This window comes from Lissotriton vulgaris, chromosome 1_1 (genome assembly GCF_964263255.1).
Source record: "Lissotriton vulgaris chromosome 1_1, aLisVul1.2, whole genome shotgun sequence".
Taxonomy (NCBI): Eukaryota; Metazoa; Chordata; class Amphibia; order Caudata; family Salamandridae; genus Lissotriton; species Lissotriton vulgaris.
In genome coordinates, this window is record NC_141685.1 from 309,945,763 (window position 1) to 309,966,984 (window position 21,222).

Consider the following 21,222-nt stretch of genomic DNA (forward strand, 5'->3'; position numbering starts at 1 on the left):
TTATCCCCTAGAGACAGGCTCTTCAGCCCTGATGTTCACACTGGTTCAGATAACATTCCAAGATGATTAAATTCTGGGTCATGAATGATTTACGGAACATATGTTGTGCGCCCTGAGGAAGGAATTTCTACAAAACGTCCTTGGCACTTTCCGAAAACGCGCTTAGGCGCTTTTCTCTTTTTTGTATGCTTTGATTGTGAACTGTAGGATTCTTTGTTGTTTGTAATGTCTGATGTTTTTCTATTTCCAAATGTATTTTAGATCTACTGTTTTCTTCTTTGTGGAAGTTTCACGGCTGTTGGACCTACATAGTGTGAACCCTTATTTGTACACTGTATTTTATGGGCTGTTTTTTGTCTTCTCTTTGCATATGTGTAACGAAATGTTATGTGTTATTGAGATGATAATTAGATCACTGTGATGAGCTTTGTGTATTCTTATCAAATGAATATATGTATGTGTTCTATTTAAGATTATTTCAACTTTTCTAGAAAAATGAGAATGATTAAATACTGAATTATGAAAAATAAATAATGAAATCTAATTGAGCTGCTCTGTGGGTGGAATTTTTCTAAATCTTGGAATTTCTGTCTTCTTTTTATAGGTAGTTGGGGACATCCTTCTCATGTTCTATAGTATGTGAACTCTGCTTGCACCAAAATATTCTGTCTCAAACAATACTCCCTGAATACCATTGCCTGATCCGCCTGATCCTTCAACCTCAGACCCCCTAACTTGTTTACATATCTCACTGCCGAGATATTGTCCATCCTTAAAAGAACTGAAAAACTCACCTTGTCTTTTGTGAAATGTCTTATCACAAAGGACCCTGCCAATAGTTCTAAACAGTTTATGTGTAACTTGCTCTGCTCTTCCAACCATATTTTTGCTGTCAATACTGCATCACGAAGAGCCCCACAAACTTCTAAACTCGCATCTGATTCTATAACGATCCCTGGATCCTCCCCAAAAACAGCGTTTCCATTAGCCCCTCTATAGTTCCTAACCACCAACGCAGCTCCTCTTTCGCTTCCTACATAAGCACAATCTCCTCTGAATTCTTCAGCCCATCTCTTAAATGCTTTACTTTCAATCTATGAAGTGCCTGATAATTCAAAGGACTTTGCAAAATAGTCTGAATCATTGAAGACAATTGACCTACTACTCTTGCCAACTTCCAGACTCTGAACCAGACAAAACTTTTGCCTATTCACAACAAAACCCAAGTGTTCCAGCAAGGACACTGCTATATTTGTGTATTCCACTATCTTTGATCTCTCCTGATCCATGAACTATATGTCGTCCAGATAAATTATTAAATGTACACCACGTTCCCTTAGAAACATTGCTGCTGGGGGTAGAACCTTTGTGATGCAAATCTGGGCAGAAGACAGACCAAACAGAAGAGAGAAACAAACTTCCACATCCTTCTCGGCCAACCTGAACTGTAAAAACCTCTGATGAGGTCCTCAAATCGGAGTCATTATTCAATTCAATTCAATCTTTCTTTATTTCGGCATGAATACCATAAAAGAACAAATACATCAATACAATAAAACATTTCTTTTAAAAATGCACAACGTGCTATATAAAAACAATCAATTTTCATGTCGATATTAAAATTACATACAATTGAATCAAGATGTTCAAAGCATACCTAGTACTTGGTGAGTACATTTATGGGCAACATGGATAGAATTTCATTAATTAACCCTCAATTAATGCTGGACAGCACTTTAAACATAACCACATTTTACAGTTTATAGCCCATCTTTCTTCTTAGAAAGAAAATACTGTGCAAAAATCTGCTTACACTAAATACAATAGGTTGGCTGGTATTAGACAGAAGAATCCTTAAAGCCTGGGAGTCATTAAATATGCATCTTTTAAATCCTACCTGGTCAATCAACCCCCTGTCTGCATAACGTCTCTTAACAAGTGAAGGCCGTCAATTTTTAAATGGTGATACTCCACCCAATCGTTGAGGTTTCTCAGATTTGGGGCTAGATGCATAAAGGGTTTTTGCATTTGCAAACGGTGCGAATCGCAAATTTCGGCCGTTTGCGAATGCAAATCCCGTTTTTGGGATGCATGAAGCATTTCGCTATTTTCGCAGTTTAAGAAATCGCAATTTTTTTGCGATTTCTTAAATTGCGATTGCATTTAAGAAATCGCAATTTTGAGATTTCTTAAATGCAATGCATGATTACTTTGGAATTGCGAATTCGCAATTTGGAAGGGGAAAATTAGCATGAAGTTGAACTTCATGCTAATTTACCGAAAACTTTCAAACATGCACTAGTTGCATATTTGAAAGTTTTCATTTACTCACACACATGTCCTTGGGTCATGTGTGTGTGTAAATTGTACTTACAGTTCAATTTCAGGGGTGCAGGAAGGGGTTCTTTGAACCCCCCCTGCACCCTTGAAATTGCATTCACATTTTGCGAATCGCAATTTGAAATGCGCAAAATGTGAATGCCTTCCCATTCATTCCTATGAGCCCTTTGGCCCATAGGAATCAATGGGAAGGGTTTTCCTTAATTGCGATTCGCAAATTGTAAATCGCAATTAATGAAAAATACCGAATCGCTATAAAATTTGCGATTTTTTGATGCATAGCATTTTGCGATTTCTTAATTGCGATTCCTTTATTTTCGCAATTAAGAAATCGCAAAATGTTACAATGATGCATCTAGGCCTAGTTCTCATACCCTCACCCTTTTTTCTCTACCAGACATATGTTGCTCACAAACCCTTTTAATTAATCTCTTACTTCCACAATTGCTCCCCTTGCCACCAATTCCTGAACCTCCTTACTTACTAGTTCGGTCAGTTCTGTACTGATTTCGTACATGGTCAGGACAGGCCTGGTACATGCTCACGTTTCTTAAGTTGCCTTCTCTTTTAAACACAGTGACTTTTGATATATTTGCGTGCGTGATGATGCAGGATAAGCTTCTCTGAATAGGCATTGCTTACATTTCCACTTTGTAGGCACCCGATCATGACCCCTTGAACGTTCAGCATAATGGATAAAGTTCACTGCGCAAATGCCATTTATGTTATTGTACGGTAGGTGATAAAGCTAGCAAACTAGAATAAACAATTGCGTCCTGACTGGGGTTTCGACATGGCCAAATGGGTACTGTTTATTATATATTGTTTAGATCAGAGGACCACTCAACTGACACTGAATAGGCCACTGCATGCCGAAATTGTAGCTCAGTTGATTCCTGTTTACTGACAAGAGGGATGTCCAGCTCCACACCAAAACGAACAGTCTGATGACACTTGCCCACAGGTAATGGGGAAGCTAGACCACCCGGCAGGGATTTGGCAGATCACCCACACTAGGTAAGACTAGTTGAGGGAACGCTAGGTGGGAGTACATTACACACAACTGCTTTAAAGCAATGGTGAAATCGTTCATCTTACTCACTATTCTGATAATGCTAATTACGCTACTCAGTTTCATTCTATTGATTATCGCAGCACACATTTTATACAAGAATCACAATGCTTCAATAAATACTGAAACACCTTGCTGAGTATTTCTTGTGCATTTATTTGGGTATGCATTAGAGTACAAATGAAAAGTTTCTAGATCGGTTACCACAATTTCCTTTAGGGATCAGGGTTCAAATGGTCTGAGGTTGCACACACATTTGTTACACTGTAAGGTATGGGGTCATGTTGCGCACTGTGAATTAGCAGGAACATGGGCCAACATATCCGGAGTGTGTGCACGGAATCAGTCTGGCACAATCCAGACGTTCATGTTGTCCAACAAGCGGACAGTTAACTGTAGAGCTGTATGACCTGTGATTACACCATCTCTAGTACCCAAGGAACCCCGGGAGTCCAACTGTTGAAAAATTGAGCAAGTCTGCTACCAAATTTTAATGGGGGTAACAACAGATTCTACTCTTACCTAATCCCCGGGAACGACTATCTCCATGAATTCCTCTCCCTATAAGACTCGGTTTCTGGGGGTAAAAGCCCCCCGCTTGGTTTGAGGTCTGATTGATACGGCCTAAATCCTCAAGAGAACAAAGTCCTTGTATTGACCGAAGACTGGGGAAACGCCCCGCCAAACCAAAAACATGTCTGTCAAGGATCTTATTGCACACTCAGATTTTAGCAGGGAACAAAATGCCCCTACATACTTCGGCATTTTCTTTATGGACTCATTACCAAATAATAATCAATTTGCAGCTGGTCTTGCTTCATTATTGGCTAGTTCTACCAATTGTGGGTCTATTTCCAATTCAATTCTCTTTCTGTGCTCCACAGAGATATCAGAATTAGCATTTCCTAAAAGGCAAACTACCCTTTGAACCCATTCTCTTAATTCCTCAACATCTAAAACTTTGTTGGCATCAGCTTCCTCAGCCATGTCAAAAATATTGGTTAATGGTCCTGTAAGGTGTAGCAACCTATCCAGATACATTCTTAATTATTATTCCAATCTCGTCATGGGATCTCATACCCCTTTAATAATAAATGCTAGTATATTAGAATCTAAATCGGACATCACCATATTTGCCACGGATGGCCTTGGACAAAATGATCTCAGATGTAATCTTACATCTTTAGGAATTTACTTCTATAACCAGGTTTCAACATACTCAGCAACATGTCCTGCCAGTGACCACTCAGGTAAAAGCACGTGCTTTATTAACATGGGGCCAACATAAAATCCCCTAATGAGCCTGTTAAAGCTTCCGCATCTTCGCTCTTTGAGCTCTCCAATGGCTCCAATCTATGTACATTATTTACGTTGTCATCATAAGAATCAAACTTAATTGATCGGCATAATTTTACTTCAGCGCTACCATAAGAATCATCAGAGAACAACTGTATGTTTACAGAAATTTTTTACATTTCTGTTCATTATTTCTCGATCTTTCTGATGGCCCACATTAGTGCCCTCGAAACTGCCATGTTTTGTGCGGTCACAAACCCCAAATATCTGCCTCTGCAGATTTCTTTACTTTGCTTGTATCAGGTTAACTTCAATATTTTTCTTCTTCATACCAACCATACCACTTTTTTGACCATGTGAACTTTTACCGGTGATCAAAATTTCTCCTCCTCAGGAGGTCTAACTCCTGACCTACACATAGCCTCCATTTTTCTCTCCATTTTGTCACTTAACTCCAAATAAAACTTTAGCAGCATACGACTTATTTTATCTTCAATAGAAATCTCCTTTTACTCCTGTGCACTCGATTAACCATTTCCCAATGTTACTTCACCATAAAAAGAACTATATCTCACTTTCTGACTAAATGAGCCTCAATAATATTTAATTACTGTTTCAAACGATCTACCTAAACACAATCTAACCAGTTAAGCCACAAAAATCACATACTTATTCCTAAAATGTTCTCTACCACCATACTGCATGACCAACAATTCACCTCAGCTGTTCGTAATAAGAATTAACTGCCTGAAGATGATCCACGCTTTTCAGTTGTGTAAAATTAATTTCATTAACATTTAACCAATTTCCTAAAATGGCGGCCAGTGCATCACATTATACGTGAGGCGGGCGTGCCTCACGTATAATGTTTAGCCCTTCTTCAGTTTCTACTGGACTTGCTGCAAGCGTATTAAATAAATAATTTACCTGAGGCTGCTCTTATCTTATCTTAGTAGGAATTTATAGAGTGCACGGTCACCCACAGGTTTCATGGCGCCAATCAGGCAAGGAGTCACACACAGGGAGATCACCCGAGAGCTTTCTCATATAAACAGGTTTTGAGCATTCTTCTGAACGCCAGGAGATTGTTGCTCATCCGGATTGATAGTGGCAGGGAATTCCAGAATGTTGGGGCGAGGTAAGAAAACCTACACCCCCCGGGCGTCTGAGCTTGAAAGTAGGGACAGACAGCAACTGGAGGTGGGCAGATCGGAGGTTGCGGAGAGGTACATGCCTAACTATTCTGCAGCGGATGAATTTTGGGCTATTGCCGTGCAGGGCCTTATACACCCAGTCTTGAAGGCGATACGTTGAGCCATAGGAAGCCAGTGGAGTTTATCCAACATTGGTCTTGCAGGTAGCCATCTTGGTTGCTTATGGATTAACCTGGCAGCCTGGTTTTGAACCAATTGAAAACGTTTGCGTAGGCCCAGAGGAAGGCCTAGGTAGATGGAGTTAGAAAAGTCTAAGCGTGACAGAACCAAGGCAATCACAACCTTTATCAGAGCAGAGTGGGTAAGCAGATGGGCAATTTTCCTGATTCTGCGTAACTGATATAGGCAAGATGAGACCACTGCGCCCACTTGACCTCTGAGGGAAAGGTCGGCGTTAATGGTGACCCTTAGGCTTTTTACCGATGAAGAGGGAGGAGGAGGGGGATCCAGTTCCGCCGGCCAATAGTGAGGGCCCCAGACAAGTTCACTCTTCGCAGGCAGGATTAGTTCAGTCTTGCCCGGGTTGAGTTTCAGATGGTTTTGGTCCATCCAGCTCTGAATATGGAGCATGGTGGTTTGGAACTGAAGACTGGAATCATTGGAGCTATCCAAGGGGAACACCAACTGGAGGTCATCCGCATAATTGAAGGTGGTAACCAACATATCTTTTAAAGAGTGGATCAGAGGCCGAAGATACAAGTTGAAGAGGAGAGGCGAAATGGAGGAGCCCTGTGGGACTCCGCATGAGGTTGCCTGTTTCGGAGCGATGAAAGGGGTGAGGCTGAGGCTTGAGTTCGGCCCTCAAGGAAAGAGCTGATCAAGTTATAGGCAGAGCCCAGGATGCTGGCCTGTTTGACACGGTCCAACAAGATTTTATGATAGACCGTGTCAAAGGCGGCCGACAGATCTAATAGTACTAAAGCCTGGGCAACACCTCTATTGGCATTAGCTCTCATAGTATCCAACAGGGTCAGAATTACAGCTTCAGTGGAATGGGCCGGCCTGAAGCCCGACTGATGCCGCTCCAGGTATTCTGTCTGTTCTATAAAGTTGTTAAGGCATTTAGTCACATGGGCCTCTAAGATTTTGGACAGGAAGGGGAGGAGAGAGATGGGCTGATAATTCGAGAGGTTTGTGGGGTCGGCCCCAGTTTTTTTGAGTAGGGGGACAATTATGGCATTCTTGAAGGCAGAAGGGACACGTCCCTGCGCCAATGACTCATTAGGAGAGGTAACACGCTGTGAGGTAGATGAGAGAGAACATCTCTCATAATGTGGGGGGGGGGCAGAAGTCATTCAGGGAGCCCGATTGGACGCGGGTCGGAATATCTGAAAACGTCAAGGGGCTGATAAGAGGGAGATTTTCCAGGGTAGAGACATTAGTTACCAGATTTTCCCTCAATTCTCTGAGCGATATAGTTGGAATACTGGCTTTGATGGTCGTGATTTTTTCCAGGAAAAAGCTATTTAAGGAATCACATAAATCTTGAGTAGGAGTTTGTTTTGGGAGTATCCTTTCTGGGTTACAGAGGTCATTTACTATCGAGAAGATTTCCTTCGACTTGTTCAGGGAGTCTAATATTCTTTGTGAGAAGTGGGTAGCTTTGGCTCCCAAGATGGCAGTTTTATATTCCTTACGAGCTAAGGAGTATTGGAGTTTGTCTTGCAGGGTGTAATGTGACCTCCATTTCCTTTGTAATGTAATGTAATGTAAATGGTTCTTATATAGCGCGCTTTCACTCCAAGGAGCATCTTTGCGCTTTGACAAGACTTACACAGTAAGACAGGGATCGCTTTGCGTTAGCTGGAGGTAAAACTATGTGTGTTAGATCATATCAGGCTTTTACATAGAGTGTCGGATATACCATATATCCATGTTTTGAGGTTCTTCCTGAACGCAGTTTCCACAGAAATTTGACGGAGATACAGAGGTAATTTATTCCAGGCCTTTGAGCCTAGGACCGCCAGGGTCTTTCCTCCTCTGGTTTTTAGTCTGAAATTAGGGATAGTAAGGAGGTTCGCTTTGACCGATCTGAGATTTTGTGAAGGGATGTAGCGTTTAAACATGCTCTGAATATAGCCAGGTCCTCTTCCATAGTAGGCCCTGAAAGTGATTAGGAGAATTTTAAAAAGGACCCTTTAATGTATCGGCAGCAAGTGTAGAACGTCCATTGCCGCATTGGCGGATGACTTTCTGTTCCATCCCAACACCAGTTTTTCCGCTGCATGTTGTACCATTTGTAGTTTATGGCAAACCGTCCTATTAGTCCCTGCATAGAGACTGTTGCTGTAGTCTAGACCTGATGTAATTAGGGCTATTGCAACCATTTTTCGTGCAGAGAATGGTATTAATTAGAAGAATTTTCTTAGCCCCTTTATAATGCCAAAGCTGGTTCCTGCAACGGCTACAGCTTGCTGTTTGAACGTTAGGGCTGAGTCAAATTTGACCCCTAGATTTCTGACTGATGTTACAGTGCTTGGAGGGGCGGTGGTATCTTCCAACCACCATAGTGTGGGACTGAACAAATTGTCTTTTCCATATGCCAGGATCTCAGTTTTCTCTGAGTTGCATTTCCGATGGTTGTCAGTCATCCATTGGAATGTGGCTGTAAGGCAATTTTTAAGATTCCTTTCAGCCTCCCCGGTGTCATCGTCCAATATTAGGATGAGCTGTGGATCATCCGCGTATGCGATGGTGTTTATATTAAAGGATGATATAAGTGTGATCAGGTGGCCATATATACATTGAAGAGTGTAGGGTTCAAGCATGAGCCCTGCGGTACTCCTGAGTTTAGCTTTTTTTCTCCCGATCTGAAATGACCTAAGGTGATTACTTGGCGTCTATTTGCTAGAAAGCTTTTTATCCAGTCCAGTACATTTCCCGCTATTCCGGCCGCGGCCGGACGGTCCGCTAAGATGGAATGTGAAACCGTATCAAAGGCCGCGGACAGGTCGAGTTTCGGAGGTGAAAATAAAGGCGGACTCCGTTGAATGTTGCCCCCTAAAACCTGCTTGGTTTGGGTGCCAGATGTTGTTGGCCTCAAGGAACGCAGTGAGTTGTTTGTTCACGGCTTTTTCTTTGAGTTTGCAAAGGGCAGGGAGCAGAGAAATAGGTCGTAAATTTGCCAATGTTGTTGGGTCTGGTAGCTGTTTTTTCTGTAATGGTTTTACTGCTACTAATTTCCATTCTTCCGGAACTGAGGCCAAGCGTAACGAGGAGTTTATTATACTATTTATGATGGGGTTTACAATGTCCACTAATGTGTGCAGAACCAGTGGTGGACAGGGATCAAAAGGGGAGCCTGATTTAGTCGCCAGGATTCCTGCCCGGGATTCTTCTAGACTAATGGGATCAGTCCTGTCGCCCCCTACTACCCCTTGTTCCGACGGGGGGGGGGGGGGTGGGGGGTGGGGGGTTAGTTGGGACTTCTTTAGTCAAGGAGTAAATTATTTCCTCAAAAAAAGTTGCCATTGTGTTGCATAGACTTTGGGAGGTGGGGGATTTCTTTCTGCATAGTTTTCGGGTTCATGAAGGTGCTAACAATCTTAAAGATTTCGTTTTGCTTATTGTTACTGTTGTTTATGGCTTCAGTGAAGTGTTCCTTTTACGCAGTTTTTATCAGACTATGATACTGACGGCTCGCAGCTTTGTAGCTGTATTGATCATTTTCTCCATAGTTTTGACGCCATTTTCGTTCTAAAGTCCTTACTTTCCTTTGCTCTTCTTTCAGTGTCAGTGAGAACCATGTGGCGGAAGGCCTTTTTTTCTGAGAGGGCTTTCTAGTGCCTGGCCTAGGGCCCGTGTAGGTGTTTTCTGGCTTGAGTATATTTATCCATTCTCTGAAAATCTGGCTATCTCTACTTGGATCTTCAGTTAGGTTGGGTCAGTTTCCTGCGGCTGTATTTAAAAATTCTGGATTTTTCATGAAGTTTTTCCAGCACAGGTCTCCATATCTATCTCCTTTGTGGTTCTGCCGGCCCTTACTATCATTTCGAATGGAATAAGGTTATGGTCCGTCCATATCTGTCTTTGGGTTTTTCCTACATTAAGTGATTCCAGGTTTGAGCACATGCAGTCCAGGATATGTCCTGCTTTATGTGTTGTGTCTATTGTAAGCTGGGCTAAGCCCAGGACCCTCTTGGTGTCCTTAAAACATATGGCTGCAGGGTCTGTGGAGGAGTCTAAATGTATATTGGCATCTCCTAGAAGTGTAAAATTAGCAGATTTGAGGGCTAGGTCGCTAATCCCTTCCCCAATACTCTCCAGAAAGTCTATATGCCAGGTGGGCGATAGATTAGTGCTCCGGTGAAGGTAAATGAGTCATGCACCTTGATGGCAAAACCCATGTTCTCAGCTCCTCTTAAGTCTGGGATATCAAAAGTTTGGCAGTGGAGGGTATCTCGATAGATAATTGCGATACCTCCTCCTCTTTGAATTTGTCTATCCTTCCTTGATATTAGATATCCAAGGGGGAGGGTGTTTGTGACGTCCGGGTTACTCTCAGGCATTAGACAGGTTTCGGTCAGAAAGAGACAATCCAAGTCTCTCTCCGTAATAAGGTCAAAAATATCCATTGAGTGTTTGCTCATTGATCTTACATTAATGAGCCCGCCTCTCAAGACTTTTGGTTGATTTTTTGTCAGTACATCCGAGTTTGGCCCAAAACTTTTTCTACATACCCTGCAGCTCCAAGGTCCTACCCAGTTAGCCATATTGAGTGCATGTATACATTTATTAGGATTGGAGTTACACCCAAGTAAAGAGTCCCTTGTATATCATAAAAAAGGGCCAGGGGGCAAGGCCCCGGGCCCAGCTGTGGCGCGGACGGGCGCAGACGGCTTACCTTTGGCGCACCGTCGGTGCGCCCGCCGCGCGCGTCCGCTGCGCGTTGTAAGGGACATGTCTCTTTTATAATTGCCGTATGCCGGGAGAGGTGGCAGAGCACTAGAGCGCTAACCTGGATTGCAAGCGCAACGTAAGTCTACTCACTTCCGGTGTGTCGGGGTGAGAGCCATCCTCCCTCCACTACAATCCAGCCTAATGTCGGTGGAGAAACCGGGGAGGCGGCAATAGGTAGGATAAAAACGTGCAAATTAAACTTTCAAAGGTGCAGAGGTTTTAATTTAAAATTCCGTACAATTTTGCAATTTTTACGCAGCAGCGCAACAGCGGGAGAAGTCTTCTAGCGCTATTCAAATCTAGCGTGGGAAAGAGCAAACATGCCTTTTATACACTCTCTGAGGACTAGAGCGCTGACCTGGATTGCAAGCGCAATGGAAGTCTACTCACTTCCGGTGTGTAGGGGTGAGAGCCGTCCTCCCTCCACTACAATCCGGCCTAATGTCGGCCTAATTTCCTTTTGGCGAAGCTCGAGTTTCTTTTTTTTAAATTCAGCAGAGAACCATTTTTGGGGGTCTGAATGATGAGTACGAGTAAATTTGGTAAGTGGGGAATGAATGTTACATGCCGACTGCAACCAGGAAGAGATGTTAGCTTCCATGGCATTGACATCGGAGTTAAAGGGGGGAACGGAGCTAGCCAGTGTATCCGAGAAGGCTTGTGTATCCAAAGCCCTCCACTTACGGGTAACTCCACCCCCTAAAGAGGTGTTCTTGGGCAGAGAAGGCATGACAATATTAAATTGTATTAAATGATGGTCCGACCATATACAGGGCGAAAGGGTCAGATCTGTCAATGAGAGACTAATGGACCAAATTTGGTCCAATGCGTGGCCTTTGATGTGAGTAGCAGAATAAATATGTTGGACAAAAATTTAATTTAAGAGCAGGTCGAGGAGTTCTATAGCACGGGGTCCCCTAAGGTGTCGTTAAAGCAATAATTCAGATCGCCTATGAGTAGGATGTTGGTGAAGTTCATGGCTAAATTAGCCAACTGTTCGCATAAGGAGATAGGAAAATTAGGCATGGGTTGGGGCCGGTAGAGCAGGACAAGAATAAGGACACCAGAACTAGAATCTAGTTTGATGGCTCGATTGTCCGTCGCCGGCAGAACCAAAGGGGAAATGCAGGAGAAAGTGTGGTGTTTCGATATAATAGCAGCAACTCCACCACCGAGTCTGCCTGGAGAACGATTGGCCTGTAAGATATAGTAGTCCTGGGGTAAGGCAGCCAGGATATCAGGAGTGGAGTCCTGAGTCAGCCAAGTTTCAGTAAGTAAGAGTATATCTTGTTTGGCTGCTGAGAGCAGTAAGAAGATATCGAGCTGGTGTTTGACAAGGGAACGTGTATTGAGATACAGGATACGAAGAGCAGGGTGTTGCAAAGTGGTGGACACAGGAGTGAGGAGATGGTGAGGAATACAGGAAGGGGCAGGAGGGGAACTATGTATGTGGAGGATACCGTTAGCTTTGAGGCGGTTACCGGTAGACGCCTTGAGAGGTGAATGTAGTGAGGAAAAGGACCCAAGTTCCTCTGAGGAATATTCCAGGAACAGTCCAGAATGCCTGGTCCCAGGGCCCACAGGGGCACAGACGGGCTTGCCTTTGGCACGCCGCCGGCGCGTCCGCTGCGTTGCATGCATTTAAACTAAGGTTCCGCCTCAGACACCTCCCCCCTTGCGGCCGATTGGCTGAGGCCTCAGGGTGGTGTCAGGAGCAACGAGGGTGTGGTGAAAGTTGCAAGCAAGCGCCGATGTTTACACACGAGCAGAGATAGATTGGTAACAGTATTCAATTTTTAAAATACCAATTTTTTAAGAGCAATAAAATGAGCAGCCGCCCGTCAGCGTGACAACCGGTGAATGATCAGCCTCTAAATCCTTGCCCGATGGCCCCAAGCATACTCGCACAAAGCTAAGCACTGCAGGGTGTCTCACGCTCTAACATCAGGCATCAGAGGCTTGGTACTCCATGAAATGTGGAACAGGCACAGCCAGAACCACACGCACGGCTGAATCCACATGCTCGCTGCACATGGCACTGATATCCTCGCGCTACCAACTTTTCACTATAGAACACTCGCACTTCGCCCCAACGGTAACATAAATATAACATTTCTAAACCTTAGAATGTGAAACGTAAAGCTTACTAATCCAAGTATTTTCGCCCCATATAGAAAAATGTTTGCAAACCACCACAAAAATCCTCCTTTGTGAACGGTTTCAGTTTCCAATCATACGCTCATGTTTGGCACAGACTTAACTGAATGTAGAACAACATATCCTCTCTTATGAACTCTATTCTAAATAAACAAATTCGACACTATTAAACAAAATTTAGAGTGTTTAAATAGTCTATTACAATATGCTAGTTATACAAGTAGAAACTGTACTTCTTCGCATGGAGCCTCAGCAAAAAGGAAGGAAGAAGGTTGGAGGTTCTAGCCTTTTATTATGCTGCAACTTTTGTTAGTATTCTAAGTTCTTTAAAATGACTGCTGAGAGTGGCGACAATAAGAGAGATTGCAATAATGTTAGCTTCCGGTAAAATTTCTACTTTAAAACATCACAAGAATATTTATATTACTTTTGCAAAAATTCTACCCCCTAACATACAAGCTTTATTTTAACTGTATGGACATCTTGTATTTACCTAGTGATTAACAGAGTGAAAATAGATCTACTAACACTTTATGAAATGCTGGTTGTTTTAAATAAAAATTGGAAAATAAAATATTTCCTTAGAGCTTGGTCTACAAAATTCCCAATGTGGCAAAATAAGCTTTTCTAGTTTTCTTGTGTTAATGTCTAGATTTTTACTGCCTATACATTGAGAAGAAGTTCACCTGAACACTGGTATAAACTAGGTAGAAAAGGACATGCCGTAGGAAGCCAGCAGTGACCGCTGCTGCACTGAATGGGTCATCACCCGCGTGCATGGTCAAGTCAGCAACCCTGCATGCCAGGTGGGGCTACAGTGAAGAATGTGACCACAGCAAGGTGTCAACTCTGTATTCCAGGTAGAACCACCGTGAACATTGCAGCTGTGCTGATTGGGCTATAGCTCATGCTCAGAGGAGGAACAGGGACCCCATATGCCAACGGGCCGCCAGGACTAGGCAAGAACCGTGGTCTAGTGGAGACTGTCAATGTAGAATGCAGTGGTGACACGAGCGGGTCCAAGCCGTGACTGAGGACCAGCACCAGGATCGTCTCACTATTTTCGCCAACACACAGCACCCCTTGCACCCCTTCCAACACCTTTGGGAAGGATTGAGCAATAGTTACCAAGCATTGGAGTATCGAGAACCACGGACTGTAATCCCCCTACCCCGCCCTCCACTCCAGGCTGCACATAGAAGACTTACCAGAGGTAGCTGTAGCAGCTTCCGCACTCGCCAAGGAAGCGCACTCAGACTCAAGTCACACAGATTCTGCTGATGCGGGGTATGGCCGATTTGCAGGTCAGACAGCCCCTGGGGAACTTGCCTGCCAGATAGTGCTTCAGCACTGGAACGCTTTTTAACTTAACTATGGAGTTGGAGTGGGTCTCCTGACTTGGACGGTTACTGGGGCTTAAAACTGAATGTTACTTATAGTGAATGTGGAATAGCCACTATTGCTAGCTAGAAGGGAATGGGGCTTGGATAGTTGCCTATGCAATATTAGGGTCCTGACGCATGCATAATTTGTGAATGTCGTATTTTGCTTTGTGTTTTATTAATCAATACTACTTTTTTCATACGTGCAAGTATTTGACTGGATAATCATTTATTGCTGCTGCTGAGCGTATTTGGAGTTGTGATCTTGTGTTCATCTCCCTGTGTCTACCCTTTTCCTGAGAAGCCTTGGACTGTGCGACCCACAATACCAAAGAGTCAAGTGCTGAAGTGGTACCTGGCCAAGTTGCTAAGGAACCATAATGGGCCAGGCCTGGGACACCTGGAGTAAAGGGCCTCAACCCTCACAGTTGATCCCACCAGCTCCTGCTTGCCCCATGGCCCTCTCCACATGGTTCTGACAGAAAGAGAATACTTCGTATAAAACACAGTTTTTGTTACTACCTTTCAGTTCTAAATATATAATTTCATCCAGTAGCTGTCTTATTTATAACTCTAAGATGTAGCCTGCAAAGTCAATTTTTTCTCGAAAATCCTGCGTTTACAGAATATGAAACCTCTCAGTTTCTGTTAATATTTCACTCAAACATTTTCCAAACAGTGATAAATTTGAGCCCCACAATTTCGAAATGCTTTTTCATTTCTAAGCATTTGTAGTTATGTATGTGCATTATGTGTAGCTGTTCTATGCCTCAGTACATCAATCCATTTGACAGCTTGAGAAAGAAGATTTCACACCTATACATACTTTTAGATTAAACCACAAACAATACGTCCTCTTTCAATCTATGAGTTGATCAATATCTGCACTTAAACTTCATCCTGTCTAAAATATGACTTGATTGAGAAACGCAATTCAACACATTACTTTTTGTTACTTACCATTGTAAGCCATTGTCAGTTTCTCCAGTGTGACCCATGTGCTCAGTAGGTCACACAAGATGTGACAATATTCAAGGGTCAGGGGCACGTTGTGCAAATTCAGGGCACTGATGCTTCGGAAGCGGCGTGAAGAATCAAAGAAAGGGACCCCAAGGCATCTTTCCCCCAGAAGGCCATGTAACCCCAAAGCACCTTTCTCCCCCAGAAGACTTTTGTTCCCAGTGCTGGTTCTTGTTTTCTTCTCATTGGCCACACTAAAGATAAAATCATAAAGATCTTCTGCCTCAACGTCACTATTCTCCACACCACTTGAGTTGGCATAGTGGGTATCAGATTTATTTTTCTTGGTAAGGTCAGCTGGCAAACCTTTCGGCGAGTTAGGGGAAGGTTGTTTGCATTGCTCAGAAGTAACAAGAGGTAATTTGGTGCTTGCATCTGGACGTGTTGCATTCTTTGAGCTACTGTTTCTCGACCCATGGGGCTTTGAGGTAACAGTGGCCTTGCAGTGGCTTTTACGATGCATTTTGGGAGGTTCATCCCATGGTCTCTGATCGAGGTTGAGGGGCTGCAATGTCAGCAAGGCACTGGGTGTCTCTTCTTGTCCCTTTTTATATTCTATGCTATATTGATCGACAATCTCTTCTTCATCTTGTTCATCCAAGAAACCATCACATGGCACAAGTGAATCCAGAAGTGGATTTTTCTCCTGCAGTAACTTGTCCCTTTCAGTCTGGGTTTCGATGTCACAAAACCTACAGGGGTTTCTGTGGTGCTCCACCCAAAATCCTGCACTGATACTTAGAATGAGGACTAAAATGTATGCGTCAGGAGCAGGCCAGGATAATAAGGCCACTTTGTTGACCTCTCCATGGTGGATCAGGCGATGCAGCAGTGACTGCAGAGACTGCTGCCGGACAAGATCTGGAGAACGCAGGTGAAGGAACTTCAATGTCCGCACTGAGTGCACCAAAGTCTCAACCACAGGAGGGGTAAGTTCCAACACTCCCTGCAATTTGTTGCTGATTGTAAGCTCAGTGACATACTGAGAGCTGTGAATCAGTGGGGTGAAACGCTTGTCCATCAAGCGTCTATCGCAGGAGACATCCAGTATTCCTCGCAGAACATGGTGGAAGAAAACTTCAAGAAATTTCTTTCTCCAACAAGTTACTGTCTGCAATTAAAAAACACTTTGCTTTAATAGATTCAATATACATTCAATAGTAAAATAAAGCGATGGTCTGAAAAGCTCATGCTATCCTCATTCTCAAAATATGATTTCTGAGTAGACATCTTAAGCAGGTGTTAAAGTGGCCAGCATTGATTTTACACTGGGTATCCCATTAGGATATCAGCAATAAATCACTCTTGCTGAATGTCTAAAGACTCATCCTGGCTATATAGTGGAAAATAAATGAACAAATTAATAGATTACTTGAACAGGCAGGAAACTATAATAATGCATTTATATAAATTACAAAGAAAAAAAGGTATATTTATTATTTGATGAACAAAAACAGTTTCCACTTCAGAAAACAGCAAGAGGGCCAGAGAGCAATATGGCAAATGGCAAATAGCAGTGTCAATTGTAGACTTTGCTACCCAGAACAGCATTACCTAGTGTACTGTTGAGACCATGTGGAGTGGAGACGGTGACTGGTTGAGTGGAGCCACAAAAAAATGCTGCTGTGAATTATCATTACTTATGAGTAAGTTGATGGTGTCACAAGTTCAGAACTCTGAACAGAATATCAGGTAGTAAGCAGTAAAAGAAGTATCTACAAAATATCAAACACTGCTTGCCAGTTATACATTATAGTCCGGGTCTGGCTCAGAGGCTATACAACAGAACCGACTTTATCTGTTCGAACAGAGGATGCTACGTTCTACTGCTCCTGGATAGACAACCACTTTATCCCATTTTGCAGAATTTGAACCCATGTTACCACATACTTATGACTGTTTTTTTGCTATATGATGTAAGGATTTCCTCTGACATTATGCACAATAAAGAAAAATACTTACAGCCTGCTAGACACCTACGCTATGGAGATAAAAAGATGCAACAGAGATTGCGAATGACATATCCTCACTAAGCAAACTTGATTTTATGATCAGTTTGTAGCTCATTGTTTAGAAAGGGAGTCTGCTAGAGCCAAACATTTGGGAAATATATGTGAATAAGATGTCATCCAAATGAAGATTAAAGGCTGCCATATAGTACGACGTGAGGGAAAGCCTCTGTTAATATGGCAGCTGTAGAATTATTAGAACAAAGTGTTATCCCGGTGCACTCGAAAGTTCAATTGTTTTTACCACTGGATTAATGAAGTTCGTGGAGTGGCGCTCTAGTCGTCGCACGTAGTCAAGGCGTGCCTTTTAATCTGAATGAAAGTGTTGAGGGTAGCAGCACCTATCCTCCAGGCTGAGCGCCAAATTAACAATGAAAACAAGTTTCTTATCAAAGTTCATATGTTTTATTCACTTCATGAATGTATTCCGATTGTTCAATTCAATTTAACTGTATGAGTATCCTTGTTGACATAATTCAATTCTTATGTAGACACTTCCTTAATCATTTTCTCAATCTTTCTTTACACCCAATGCATTTCGGGTCTTCAAGAACATGACCCTTCGTCAGGGGTCTGTGAAAAGGGATCAAACAGGACCAAATTAATCACTCTAAAGTAGCATAAAACGAAAACATTGCAACAGAAATTTCAAAACAGTTACCCAACTACTGAAACATTCATGAAGTGAATAAAACATATGAACTTTGATAAGAAACTTGTTTCCATTGTTAATTTGGCGCTCAGCCTGGAGGATAGGTGCTGCTACCCTCAACACTTTCATTCAGCTGTAGAATTATGCCATGGATTTCTATATATTGCTATACCATAACTAGCCAGATTATAGAGGGAAGCCAGGTAAAGGGGACCAATAAGAGACCCTGTTATGTGCATTCACAAGCCTTGTAAAGGTGAGGATATAGGTCATAATTACAGGGCTCTCTCAAGCTTGACTTTCAATAATAATATACTGACAAACGTCATATCCAAAAGAGTAACATGTCAGGCATGTCGCATCCAATCAAACAAGATAGAAATAAATCGCACAGTTTTAGGTGGCTGTAAATGGTTATGGCTGAAGGAAAAACAATTTGGCTGAGTAGGCAATACTAACATTAGATGTTTAGGAGTCTCTTGGGTAGCAATGGTGGTATAAACTTAAAGATAAGATGGTAGCTTGGCGAGAGACTAAACGCCTGGATTAAAGTTAAACAAACAAGATCTGCAAAGTGGATAGACTGTGGAGTCCATTCTCTCCGTGTACATCATTGAGTCAGACCCACTGTTAATTCTCGCTAAACAGTGCTATTATGAATGGCACATTTAAGTTTGGGGAAACATATAGCTAGATGGCATTATATGCTGAAAAAATTCCAAGAATAGAACCTCAATGTTTGTATTTGAGATTTGAGCAAGAGGCGAATACAACAAATCGGATAAAGAGGAGCGCAGTGGAAAGACAAGCTCCAAGTCAGCTGACACATATAGCCCTACATCAACTACGAAACGATCCACTCACCACAGAAGATGGTTGGGGGTCTGTAAGGAACCCTGACCAGAGCTGCAGGGTCCCTGGGGCTCCCTGGTTGTTAACTGTGTGGTTGTTTGGTGATGCAAGGAGCAGGAAGTGCATGGGATTTAGAGCTCGCTGTATGCTTTATGCCCACTATGCCTGATTGAGGCGATGATCTCAGATGACCTGTAGCACAATGGTGAGGGTTGATTGGCCACAGACTAAGACTAGGCACCCTAGTTCTGTGATCTGTAGTTTGAGACAGATTCTGTGAAAGGGCACCACCAGCCTTGAAGCAAGCTTCTGTAGCCTGCTGGAGTCTATGGACAGTGTGCTGGGTCTGATAGAGGCAGTGGGGGTCAGACCGAAGTTGTTGCGACCCACCAGTTTCAACAACTTGAAAGTGTGATTTACAGTAAATTGGCAGTTGGATGACGGAGACAAACTTTAGGTGACATGTCACTAACCTAGAGGATTCAAATTTAGACTTGGTCATGCTTGTTATGGTCGATGCTGTGCATTCCTTTAGTGTTTTGTTGTTTGCCTCGCCTGGAAATACAAATAAAGTGGATAGTAGGACCTTTCATGGAGTATGCGATGGTTGATTTGCTGTATCTGGTTACATATAAGCCTACAAACCAATCTACCACCCCTGCAGTAAATATGCATCAGAAAACACAATGTAAGAGCCTGTCAAAGGGCAGCAGTTCTCAAGGTGCAAGGATAAATACTACAGTGTTTAATCTTGTCAGAAGGGGTCGTAAAGTTGTCTTGGAAGATCATGAAATACAGATACAAAAGAGGCAGGCACGTAAACCCTGAAAGGGTAAATAATTACGATGTCTATCAACTGCGCCACATGACAACATTCTTTAAACCTAGATACAAGAACCGAGTTAAAAAAAGGTTGAGGGAGCAGGTTTCCCTCGGGGAGGAGGTCGTTATACGATCATGCTATGCCTATGTTCAAAATTAAACTCCAAAGGACAAGTTAGTTAGGATATGGGTAAGATGAAACAATGTGGAGTACCAATGTTGGAAACAATAAGGCAAGGCTTAAACATTTTCCTGATCACTTTAACTCCTGCAGCAGGGAAATCCTTTGCAGTCCATGGATTAGTGGTGGTCTCCGTTTTAAAAACATTTTTTTTTTTACAGAGAATAGATTCAGAAGAAATACTGACTGGTAATTGAGATGGGCTTTGATAGCATACAAGCACAATTATATTTTCAGAATAAGTAGGTTATGTCCAAAGGTTTTGTGAAAATAGGCTGACTAAAGTTAATCTTGGTGGAAAGTCAAAAAGGTGACTTCACAGAGATGGAAAAAGAAAATTATTGTGGATTTAGCAATGATGGTCCAAAAATAAATAAATAAATTAAAAGGCTCACGATTGATTAAACTTTCGCTACATAAGCATTTGTATTCTCGTGATTGCCATGTGTGCACTGTTCTGTGCCAAACACAAACAACAATAAAAAATAGGTCAAAAGAAATTCTGAAACTGTTTTTTTATGTACAATTTTCTCAACAACAACAAAAACTAGTGGCATGACATTTTTCATTTCTACTGTGACCAGCATGAAAGCAGGCTCAAGAGGAGGCTGGTCGAGATGATTCAGGCGTAAGGTAAGTACGCAAGAGCAAAATTAGGCAAGGTGAGAGACTGATAGTAAGGATATAAGAGATGAGAAACTTGTTTTAAGAGATAACGGGAGCAAAATAGGAAATATAGCAGCCGCAGCAGAGACACTATGAAAATAGAAGAGTAGGTAGGATGAAAGTATACCAGGGAGAGTGCGGCCCAGAAGGGGTCCATTTGATAACAGATGAGAAAATCAGATACACTTCCGAAAACAGTTTGATATGAAAGGCATTCTTCAATTTGGATTTGTCAAATGTGTGAATGTCATTCATTTAGAAAATCTCAAGTAACAGTTTCACCAGAACAGACTTCTTCGAATTAGTTTCCTCCAGTTGTTTATTGTTTACGCAGGTCACACAGATCCAACAGGCAAAAAGGAAAAAACAATTCCTTATTTATGAATCTTCTCCCAACCGACTATTTCAGAGCCCTAAACATAAAGCCACCAAGCATGCAAAAGCCTATAATGAAAGTATTCATATTTGCAGGGCTATAACGTCTAGCTAAGTCTGAGCCCCCACCTCCTTTGCTTTCCCTAATTACCTAGGACATCTGGGAGCTAGAGCAGGGCATTACTGAATACAGCTTCTACAGCCATTATTAAACATTTCTGCCATACTCATACAATTAATCACCTCATCCTTCAGTTGATCAGATGCACCGTACTACTAGCACAA

General features: G+C 42.4%; 1 protein-coding gene across 1 annotated transcript in view; it reads right to left on the reverse strand.

Moving 5' to 3' along the window:
• LRRC41 (leucine rich repeat containing 41) overlaps positions 1-21,222 on the reverse strand; it is a 183,535-nt gene that overhangs the window by 93,718 nt on the left and 68,595 nt on the right. The window contains exon 4 of the mRNA XM_086952344.1: positions 15,321-16,491. Coding sequence (XP_086808470.1) covers positions 15,321-16,491 — 1,171 coding nt within the window. The remainder of the gene's footprint in view (positions 1-15,320; positions 16,492-21,222) is intronic.